This window comes from Pholis gunnellus (assembly GCF_910591455.1).
Source record: "Pholis gunnellus genome assembly, chromosome: 1".
Taxonomy (NCBI): domain Eukaryota; kingdom Metazoa; phylum Chordata; class Actinopteri; order Perciformes; family Pholidae; genus Pholis; species Pholis gunnellus.
In genome coordinates this window covers 6,775,757-6,788,074 of record NC_136528.1, presented here as the reverse complement: position 1 = coordinate 6,788,074, position 12,318 = coordinate 6,775,757, and the positions used below count along the sequence as shown (strand labels likewise).

Genomic DNA, 12,318 nt, shown 5'->3' with positions numbered 1-12,318 from the left:
ATCCATATTTTTAAAGCTTAAAAGAGCCTTTGTGAGGAAGATACATGAGGGGTTCTTGTCTTGAAACACCATGTAATAAATTATCTGAAGGTTACCTACAGCACTCTTAATCATCTGAATCTGAAGCTCTAAAGTCTTGAGACACTCGTCGAGGCCCAATCAGTTACCACGGCAACGCCACCACGATTAGTCAAACAATACACACACAACAGCCAAACACCAAAAAACAAACGCGTAGTTAATGAAAAAGAAAGTCCACAGAAGAAGAAACGACCAAACATTTATTTAATAACAGAGGTCAAAGTCAGCAGAGCGAGGATGTCACCGTCACAGCGGCTGCAGCGTAGCGGTTATTAGACCTGCACCGGAGAAACCACCTGCTTCTTGTAAAGCAGCAATGCAAATCATGCATGACATAATACTGTGTGTGTGTGTGTGTGTGTGTGTGTGTGTGTGAGGCTCTGAGGCTCTGTGTTTTATCTTCTGTCCTTTTTTATTAATCCTCTCTGCGTTTGGACGTCTGCCTGCACAAACCTTGTCAATCAGGCTTTAGCTGCATTCAAACAAAGGCTTTACAGCAGAGTCCAGTTTATACTGAAGTCATGATCAAGCACAGACAAGCAGCTCTGCACTGTAAAAAAATACAAAAAACAACAACACCATCAATTCTTTGTTTGTTTATGTCCATGGTCACGATATGGTATAGGGCGTCTTTTCTTTTCGTACATTTTGTTAAATAAATTAAAATGTCAAAGTAACTCATAGTGTAACATTTACTAAACGTGGACTCAAGTCCTAAATGTATTGGACTCGAGTCAGACTTGCGTCACAAATTTGATGACCATAGACTCGACTTGACTTTGACGACAATGACTTGTGACTTTACTTGGACTTCAGCCTTTTCACTTGAAAATACTTGATACCGTCACCGAAGCCCACATAGTAAAAAGTATGTTATTTAAAAAGTGTGCCACCCATCAATTAATTTCCTGAATCCACTAACGTTAACGTTATTCATTCTCAAAAAAAGATTTATGCAAAAACATACGGGTTGAAAAACACAGACTGATACACAAATGGCAATACAGTTGGTTAAGAATGAAATATGACTTGTTTATGACTCAAAACTGAAAGTTCAGGCCTCGGGACTTGATTTGGGACTTGACTTGGGACTTGTCAGTCTTGAGTCTGGACTTGAGTCTGGACTTGTCAGTCTTGAGTCAAGACTTGAGACTTACTTGAGACTTGCAAAACAAGGACTTGGTCTCACCTCTGATAGATATACTCAGATGTTGTACTTACGGTAAGCAAAAGTAGTAATACCACAAAGAAGAAACACTGTTACAATTAAAAGTCCTGTGGTTAAGAAAAAAGTACAAAATTTTAGCATCAAAATATACATTACCAAAAGCACAAGTACTTATTATGCAGAATTAACTCCTACTGGATCATCATTACACAGTGGTACCTATACTTATGCTGAATAAAAGATCTAAGTACTTTTTCTGTCATATTCTGCGTGAGCTTTACTTCTACTGGAGTATTATTACACGTTGGTACTGCTACCTGTGCTTAGACTGAGTACTTCTTGATCCGTATTCTGAGTGACTTTTATTAATACTGGAGTATAATTAAACGGTGGTACTGGTACCATTACAAAGATCTATAAGTACTTCCTCAACCATATTCTAAGAGATTTACACTTCTACTGGAGTATCATTACACAGTGATACTGCTACCATCACTTATCTAAGTAAAAGTGTACTTCTTCCACCTCATTCTGCCTGACTTGTACTTATTTACGCACAGTGGTACTATAGTTAAAGATCTAAGTACTACTTCCTCCACCATATTCTAAGGGATTTACACTTCTTCTGGAGTATTATTACACAGTGGTACGAGTACCATTACTTATCTAAGTAAAGTATCTCATTCTGCGTGACGTATACTAATTTACACACAATGGTACTGCTAGTAAAAGATCTTATAAGTACTTTATCCGCCATATTGTGAGTCGAATTGCCTTAACGTCATTTTTCACAGTGTAGAAGAAGAGCGCTGGAGATGAGAGGGAGGTGGAGGGAGGGGAGGAGGGTGAAAAGAGGAGGAGGAGGAGGAGGAGGAGGAGGAGGATGGTCCTGCTGTCAGACACAGATGAGAATACAGCGGCAGGTTTCAGCAGGGCATCGCAGATTAGATAATCACATTTATTCTCTCCTTGGGGAGCGGCTGGGACCAATGGAAGCGGAGCGACGAGTTGAGGACGAAAGAAAAAAGAATAATTGTATTGTAATTTAATCCAACTCCAGAGCTGCCGGAGAGACGACGTGTGCAGACCGGCGATGCTGAACGGACACACGGCGAGCCTGCAAACTACTTCAGAGTGGATTTATGAACTGTGACAATACTCCTGCTGGTTTCTGAGCTTCAGCTTATTGATAACAATAATATTAACAACTATGGCTTAATTAGTGGGGAGCGTCTTCATTATAGCAACAGATGAGAAAATGCACGGGACAAATAACAGAGACATTGAAGAGCTGAGGCAGCACACCTGCGCCCTTTAAGGTGAGTGAATAAACGACTTCCATTTAAATCACACAGCGGCCATTATTTAAATAACAGGGATTTGTCTTTATCTGATTTCTCCAATTAAGCCAAACCTCGGAGTGTAAAGACTTCACGCTCTACTGCTGATAGTTTTTACATTGACTCTATGAAACAGTTCAGTTTAATGAAGATTATTTCTCTTTTAATAATGTTAATAATGTTATTTATTTGTATTAATGTTTTAGGTTTGGAGAAAGCCAACAGGTGTTACTTTGGGCTCTGGCATTTCTTAATCGATTCATGTAGAAAGTAATCAGATGAATCATGAAAATGATCAGAATGAGCTCCACCTCAACCAGCTACAGCAGTAAAATCCTGCTTTTACATTAAAGCATGAGTAATAATAATCGAATTGATATAGTAATTAATAGTACAACAGACACAGAAGTATATTTCACTGATAACATACTTTTACTAGCAGGACTCTAACAGCGTATTTTCACAGTGTGGTATTTTTACTTAAAGAATCTGAATACTTCCACCATCTTGATAATATAATTATTAAAAATTTGGAATTAGGACAGATAGTTTTATCTGTTTAAATCTGGAGTATATGTGCAGTATATATGGAATCATTTTGAAAGTCTCTACATTTGGAAAGAATAATTTTGCTTATTTAAATTTTGACTTAATGTTGGAAGTCCTGCATAGTTGTATTCAAATAGAAGTACAGAAGTAATGCAACATGTACTTAAAAGCAGTATTCAGTATTCAGGGAGTAGAGTGGCCTCTTTCAGAGTGTTTTATATTATTATTGTTATTATTAACACCGGTATTAACGTGTAAGCAGCAGTTTAATAGTGCAGCTCAGGTGAGGCTCATTTGAACTACATATACTTTTAGGTAATTCTATTTCATACAGTTTATTTTATAGAATGACGACATGTTTAGTGTGTAAACTTTAAATCTGCGACGTCATTTGTTACTATGGCTGTCAGTACATTTAGGGGAGTAAAAATTACAATATTTACCTCTGAAATCTAGTGGAGTAGTGAATCTAGTGAAAGTACTTGACTTGAGTAAATGTACTTGGTTCATTTCCACCACCGACCTTCAGCATCTTACCAGGAAGCGTTCAAGGATCCACCTGCTGGACAAAATATGGAAGAACATTGTTTTTGAGAATATCAAAATTCTTCCATTTGAATTAAAGAAACATGTGATAATCAGTATATCATTATAGTAGTAATAAAGCAGGACTAATGTAGTAACCGAACCACAGTTGATGATGGTAAACACCACATGGTGGCATTGAGGTGAAATAAAAAATAGCCTCGTCATCTGTATGTTAAATGTTCAATACTATCAGCATCTAATTCCAAAGGTTTCATAAAAAAAAACCAGCCTATAAGCAGCACAATAGAGGACAACGATATGTCCATGAATCAATGCACCTGCAGATCAAGTTAAAACATAGAATAATTAACAGTAGGTATTAATAGGTATGAAAAGGATTTACTCTTTGGTGCTCACAGCATTTAAACATTGTATTTAGTGTTTATTATTGATCATCTGTCATTTTACTGTTTGTACAAGCTGGTTTGATGTCAATTCATCACCAAATTGTAGCTGACATTTTTACAAAATCTATATCTTTAAATGAAAATGTATATACAAACACTGGGAATCACTAAAAAACATTCATAGAATTAGTGTTACACTTTTGACAGTTTTCATGGGAATATTTCCTTGTTCTAAGGAGTCCCAATGAAACTGTTGACACTAAGGTCCGTCAGTAGAGGTCAGTGAGAAAATGTGTTTTTTAGGGCTGCAACTAACGATTATTTTAATAATCGATTAATCTGTCGATTATTTCTTCGATTAATCGATGAATCGGATAAAAAAACAAAGCATTAATTTCCAACCGAAAAAATGGCGTGACGCTGTGGCGCGATAGCCTATCAGCGTTGAGATGTTTCTCCTGTCAACACTGACGTCCTGCCGTTGTTGAATCAGGAAATTAATACTGTAGCCGTCTGTGTTCACCCAGAGCTCTATGATACCTCATATCAATAGAGACCGGACCAAACTATGTGTATACATGTGTGTGTGTGTAAACCATATAGTGCAAACAATGAATAGACGCTGCCGTATTTCATCGTGTTTGGTGTGAACACGGCATTATTGAGTGGCATAATAATCGCGCGACACAACGAATCGATAATGAAATTCGTTGCCAACTCTTTTAATAATTGATTTTTATCGATTTTATCGATTCGTTGTTGCAGCCCTAGTGTTTTTATATAAATGCATCTGTCCTTGAAGCTCAGGTAGATATCTAGTTTCAGGAGCTTTTTCAGTTATGCCGGCTTGTCGTCCTCAGACATCGTAACCTCTCCGGCTCGTTCACACCCCGATGTCACACCAGAGTCTGTGAGAGTTTTTAAGGTCACTCAGCGATGTCGACAATGTCACAAGAATCGAGACATGAATTGGTGTGAAGTCCACTCAGAAGGGTGTCAGGGCTAAAAGTGGGGGGCTAAGATATTTTCTTCTTTTTTTTCAGTGAATTGTGATTGTTTTTTTTCTTTTGACATTATTGAACATTTACAAAAGCCCATTACATGTAGTGTGCTGATCCTTCGTTCTTAGTTAGTCAATAATTCAATGAGTGTTAAGACCTGGAAACAATATGGCGAACATAGATTGATAAATGTGGACGTATTCTCCGTGAAGTCACCCATAGGTTTCTTAAGGCTCCAGCCTAACCTTAAAAATGGGTAAAGAGGTGGATTGTCGGTGGAGGTGAGACGGCACCTGTAACTCAAAGCGACCACCCCATCAATTATGCCTCACTTTTAGCCTAATATAATTTAAACAAGTGAGTTATATAAAAATTGACTCCCCCTACAGTTGTTATGAACAGGGAAATTAGCCACAGAGGCCAAAACCGTTTTTTGTACCAGGCTGTAAACCTGTTTATTTCTGCTCTAAAGTTTGGCATTTTAACATGGAGGTCTATGGGGATTGACGTGCTTTTGGAGCTGCTGCCAATCTGCCTCAATGGCCAGCTGCAAAAAAAGAAATGAATCTTGAGTAGGCCAAAAAGCATTCACCCCATAGACACCTATTATAAAAGAAACCTCTGTAAAACTTCACATCAAACTACAAAAAGTGTCAATTATTACTCTTTATATTGTGAATTTTAAATGCAATTATGCTTTGTCCTGAATTTGCTTGTGCACATTTTGGATCAAAGATAAATTGAAGAATCAGGATCAACAGATAGAAATGGGTGTCATCTGCATGGTAATGAAAGTCAATGAATGTTGATCCATACTGGTACTACACCAAAAAGTAGGGGACCCAGGACAGAGCCTTGTGGTACTCCATATGAAATGCCGGTTTACAATGAGGTATTAAACTGAGACAATTAAAAGATAGTATTAATAGAAAAATAGTTTCATAAGGACTTGCTGTACTAAAGATTGACCTTTTATTGTAATTTGTCATATCAGCTTCTCCAAGGATCCTACTTCTAACTTCCCATCAACTGGATATATAAGAACCTATTCCATCCCGTCACACACACTGAAGCCAGCATGCCCATCATCAGCAATGCCAACCACGACTTTAGCACCTACTCAATCAGCAGCGACGACAGCAGCCTCGACCGATTCTTCACCGAGATCCCGGAGACTGAGACCATCAAGGGCGTTTACTTCCAGCGCGCCCAGCTGCTTCGAGACCCCAAGGCTTCATACGTTGTCGACCACACCCTGCAGGTTCTCATCAATGTCGGGGGCAACCGCTACACCTTCCCCTGGAGCACCTTGGAGCAGTTCCCCCAGAGTCGTCTTGGACGTCTACGTTTCTGCACCACCCCAGAGGAGATCGCGCGACTCTGCGACGACTACGACGAGACGTGCCAGGAGTACTTTTTTGACCGAAACCCGACAGCCTTCAGGGTCATCCTCAACTTCTTGGCCGCGGGGAAACTGCGTCTGCTTCGGGAACTGTGTGCCGTGTCACTACACGATGAGCTTGACTACTGGGGTGTGGACCCGAGCCACATGGAGCGCTGTTGCCGCCGTCGCATGAACACCCGTGTGGAGGAGGTGGCCGAGCGAGAGCGTAAGGAACATGAGTGGAGGCAGAAGAGGGTGATGCTGAAGAAAAGCACCACAGAGACCAAAAAGGGCTATCACAAACTGACCTGGATGCTTCGAGAGGTGGTGGAAAACCCTCAGTCGGGGTTGTTTGCAAAGATGTTCGCCTGTCTCTCGGTGGTCATGGTTCTGGTCACTGTCATCAGCTTGTGCATCAGCACCATGCCAGACCTCAGAGATGAAGAGATCAGGGTGCGTATGAAGCTGACGAAAGTCTGACATAACATCCTGTTAAACCTGTTTTACACACATTAATCATTTTCTCTGTTAACAGGAAAATACATATAACAGTAAAAAGAGGTATCAAGTGACACTAAATAAGTAAATTAACCAAAACATCATTATATTATGTGCTAATTATATTTTCTGAAGCTGCACTAATCAACATCTATATATAGTATAGTGATGAATTCTGCAGGTCCTCTTTCAGCTCCTTGTTTTCATTGTCCGGCATGCAACATTACTGTTTCGTTTTTTTCACTCCTTCAGCGTCATTTTAAACCAAAAACCACTGATAAGCACCAAACGACGGACACTGTTAGCAACAAGCTGGTGATGACAGTGGAGCAGCTAAAGAGTCAGATATTATTCTCAGGTGTTACTGGAATTTAAAAGCTAAAAGGAGAATGAATGAAAATGCAACTACAAATGAATGCTCTGTGAATTCTTCAAAAATACAATTTACCTTACCTGAACAACAATATATATTTTTTGTTTTTACAGCTTTTTCAAGTCAACAGTTAATAATCACAGGCAAGAATGAAATGAAATATGTCCTGTGTGAAATACAATTAATACATTAACCCGTAATAAAACATTTTAAAGGTCAATTCAATAAAAATAGATAAATATGTCACTGCAGTAAGAAGACGTCTCAAAATAAAAGCCGAAGTCTGGGTTATTTGTAAAGCTTAAAAGGTTTTAATAAAGTATAAGTATATTAATAATTCCTCTCAATCAACGCAGTCAGGAAGCTGCTAAAAAAACCCGCAAATAGAAGAAGGCGAAAAGGCCAAGTGGACTAATTTAATTCCAACACGAGAGTGACTCTGTGGTCGGCTTTCACTTTCCCTGCAGTATGTGATGCTGCAGGTGGTACACTGAGTCGTGTTCTAGCAACCGTGGTCAGGTGCACTTCTAGTGTCATTGAGCCAGACGGAAGACGGGCCAATTTTTAATGAGTTTACAAACAGTAAGTGACAATTCGTGCATAGCATGCCTTTAGGAGTGGAGAGAGGATATGAAGTGGCTTTGGCAATGTACATGTCAAATCATAGATTTCTGCTGTTGTCTGAGTCAATAGAAGCAGACAGGCTGTAGAAATGATTATTTAAATAACTGTCAGTGTAGAGAGGCTGGTGATTATGTTTCTAAACCGGAGACGGCGGATTGATTTCTCCCTGATGTATGTGCAGTCAATCGTACAAATCAAGACACGAGAAAATCAAAGCATGAACGTGTTCATTTCAGAAGCTGAAAAGCACAACATTGTTTTTCAAACTGTGTTGAGATTCATCAGTAGTTGAACTGGAGTTGTGTTTCTAAAGGAAAGTCAATTTCCCTTTTATTTTCAGGAAACCAGTGTTGTTTTTAGTTTGGAGTCTGGCAGAAATCTACAGTTGAATGTTGGCCAGCTGGTTTAACTTTGACAGAAGAATAATGCTGATAACAAATTAGATCGAGCTGAACGTTGGCTTGTCAAAGAAAGAAAATGAGCACGAAATTGTGGTAATTTATGAATCAATGGCTCCTTGACTTTAGACTGAAGAAGCTATAATTGTTTCAATCATTGTGACACCACTCATTGGTTTGTGGACTCATGTTTTGAAGCCTTGAGTTCGTCTCCGTCTTGGATTACGTCCGTCGCCATGTTGTTTTTCTTGCAACCGATAAACAGAAGTGACCATATTTGGACTGAGGAGGAGTGAAGTAGAGACGCCATATACAATTCTGGTAGCGGCAGCGACCTGTCAATCACAGTAAGCCCCGCCCTAAAGCATACTCTGCTTTATGGTCTGTTTGACTCTAAATGGACCATAATTTACTAAATGAACATCATGCTGTATTGAAGAAGACTTGAAACTAGAGTTTGAGACCATAAACTCATGTTTACAATGTTTACTGAGGTAATAAATCAAGAGAGAAGTAGAGTCATTTTCTCATAGACTTCTATACAACCAGAGGAGTCGCCCCCTGATGGACATTAGAGAGAATGCACGTTTTAAGACTCACGCAACTACTTCAGCACCACGGACAGCGCCATGGATTCATCAACACACAGTGCACAGTTAGGCTACCGATATTTCATAGCCGTGGTCGGGGCCAGAGAGTGTAACTTGTAAAGACCTCAGTCAGATAAAGGACTAATGAATCAGGTAGACTAGATTAACATATTGAACTTAATAACCCCACTGTTCCTGTTCTCTCTCTGCTAATGAAGAATGGAGAGGAGGGATGGCAGGATAACAAGGGACATGCGTTTTGGTTGTTTTCTTAACGAAGGGTTTCGCTTCTGTACATGTTGTGGGGTGACGTCACTGTGACTACGTCCACTTCTTATATACAGTCTATAGCTCGACCTAGCGACAGGTACCGAAAGGTAATGCTAGGCCATGGTTCATCTGTTTGGTGGGTGAGGTTAACACACCGTCAATATTCAAGTGAAAGTTTAACATCCTATAAAATGGAAAAAAAGTGCAACATTATATTGTACGGTTGATCAAATGTACTTATAATGTTGCACCAGCTTTTCTTGAGCTGCGTGGATGTTGCTAACAGCCAGACAAAGACAGTAAATTATGTGGAAAGTTCAGATAAAGTTCACCCTCATTTCCTTAATATTACTTCCTATAAACAAATAATTCACTTATTTCTAGGAGTTATGTTCCCTTTGGTAAGATAGCATACATATCTCATATATAGATTAAAAGTATTGATTTATACACTCAATGAAACCTGCCCCTCAGGCTTTTTTTGTCAGTAAACAGAAGACGATGTGCTAGAAAAGTGTTGCAGAAGGTCATCATTTCAGCTTTAGTAATTGTTTCATTTCCCGTCTCTTGTTTTCTGCCGTCATTCAGTCGGCTTCCAAAGTCAAATGGAAATTGATTTTTTTTTCCCTACTTTATTGACTGACCATCCACATTCAACATGCACTTACTTTTTTTTTGACGTCCTGTGCCAAAGAAATGTTATACTAGCTTGGGTAAAAAACTAAAATCAATAAAAGTGCTGTGTAGTTAAGAAGATTTTTACTTTAAGGAGGCACATAAAGTTGAAACAAAAGTGGGCACAATTAACAATACTGTGTGGAGGGCACATTGTTTTTTCAGACAAGGTTGTTTATCTGTTGTTTTATTGCCATTTAAATGCAAGGCATTTAAAGCTGCAGGGTATTTCTTGTCCAAGGTTCATTGATTTTGCTGTGAAAATATCTGCTGCAACAAAAATCTGTTCTTCTCAAGGGCATAGTTATACGGCATAATGCATTTAAATGAAAATCCAAGAACAAGAGAGAACAACATTTTATCTTTAAATTCAAATGATTTAGTAAAGGGACAAATTTAAATGTTTAAAAAATGATGGAGCACAACATAAAGTATCTTCTTTACACTTAAATTGATTGTAGAAAAGTTGTCAAATTAGTTTGACTACAAAAATGTGATAGTAAGTCTTAAAGCAGGGGTGTCAAACACCCGGCCCGTGGGCCAAATCCGGCCCGCCACGTCATTTTATGTGGCCCGCGAATCCGCCAGCAAAAAAAAAAAACTTGATACAGACTTGATACAATATACCCCCCCGCTGACAACCGGCTCTTTGGGGGCAACCATGATGCTGATGTGGCCCAGAGTGAAAATGAGTTTGACATCCCTGACTTAAAGGGACAGTTCACCCCAAAATACATATTTTTCCTCTTACTTCTTCATTTATCAACCTAGATTGTTTTGGTATGAGTTGTCTAGTTTTGCAGATATCTGCTATCGGTTATTTGAGGGAACTGTCCCTTTAACTCCACAATCTTCAATTTATTGACTTTAAAACAAATTATATTGATATTATCTTTTTATTAATTTTCCTCTTGTATTAATTTAAAAAAAATATATTTGAGGGGAGTTATGTGTATGCATATGTATACATATGTATATATACTGTCTGTGTTTACATCTGTACTGTATTTGTGTATATACTATTAGGTTTCATATACATTTCATCATGAAAACTACTATTCAGTGCTTAATGGAAATTTGACTAAAAAGAACATGGAGAAGAACTGTCGTACCAGAAGCTGAGATATTCTGACTTTTACTGTAATCCCTCTGGGTCCTACATTTCCCACAATGCATTCTGCCCGAGTATTATAACAACAGATAATTATGCAGAGTTTTTTTCATAAATTCGAGGCCTCAAGACCAGGGTCAAGTTATTTTCTCAGAGTCCTCCAGATCCACAGAAGATGTTAAATAATTGCTTTCACAGGCTGAGTAACGAGTAACCTGATCGTGTATGTGTGAAAATGGCGAAGTGACCCTTTAAAGTGTCTTCTCGTCACAGTGCGTCTCTGTGTGTCTGCAGGGCGAGTGCTCCCAGAAGTGTCAGAGCATGTTTGTGGTGGAGTCCATCTGTGTGGCGTGGTTCACTTTGGAGTTTCTGCTGCGATTCGTCAACGCTCAGAGCAAGCTGGCCTTCGCTCGCGGCCCCCTCAACATCATCGACGCCATCGCCATCCTTCCGTACTACGTGTCCCTGGTCGTAGATGTCAGAGATGAGTCGCAGGAGGACGTCTTCATCGTGGGCGCCGGCAGAGGCTATCTGGACAAGCTGAGTCTGATCCTGCGCCTGCTGCGGGCCCTGAGGATCCTGTACGTGATGCGGCTCGCCCGCCACTCTCTGGGCCTGCAGACGTTGGGGATGACCATGCAGCGCAGCATGAGGGAGTTCGGCCTGCTGCTGCTGTTCGTCTGCGTGGCCGTGACCCTCTTCTCGCCTCTGGTCCACCTGGCGGAGAGCGAGCTGGCTCCGTTTGCCGCCACACACCCCCAACACAGCTTCAGCAGCATCCCGGCCTCCTACTGGTGGGCCATCATCTCCATGACCACGGTGGGATACGGCGACATGGTGCCGCGCAGCATCCCCGGACAGATAGTGGCGCTGACCAGCATCCTGAGTGGCATCCTCATCATGGCGTTCCCCGCCACGTCCATCTTCCACACCTTCTCCCGCTCTTACCAGGAGCTGAAGCAGGAGTACGAGCAGCTGTGGAAGGAGGAGAGAGGCGAGGAAATAGCCGCCGAGTCGGAGGAGAGTTGGTCCAAAATCAATTTGTCACCAAACAAGTTCACTTCTGTGTCCAACGAAAATAATGACAGGCTGATTTCAAGTAAGAGACATCAATCCACAGTTCCATCGACAGCTTTCTAATGGATCGTGAAGAGAGCAGTGAGACACTTTCATTCATTATTATGTGTTAGAAATGGTGACAACATACTCTATCCTATATAAGCTCATTTAGACCGTTAAGGACTGTTATATTATGGACAGTGTGTAACACTTAAAAGTTCTTGTCTGTTCATGTCCAAACTATAATACTTATCAGGTTATA

The 12,318-nt window shown here is 40.0% G+C and overlaps 1 protein-coding gene across 1 annotated transcript; it reads left to right on the top strand.

Annotated features, from left to right (window-relative positions):
* Nucleotides 1-6,152: 6,152 nt before the first annotated feature.
* kcng4b (potassium voltage-gated channel, subfamily G, member 4b) lies at nucleotides 6,153-12,137 on the top strand (the record flags this gene model as incomplete). Its single annotated transcript, XM_079160506.1, has 2 exons — nucleotides 6,153-6,911; nucleotides 11,292-12,137. The coding sequence occupies 2 exons, from the start codon at nucleotides 6,153-6,155 to the stop codon at nucleotides 12,135-12,137; spliced, it is 1,605 nt and encodes a 534-aa protein (XP_079016632.1).
* Between the last annotated feature and the right edge of the window lie 181 nt (nucleotides 12,138-12,318).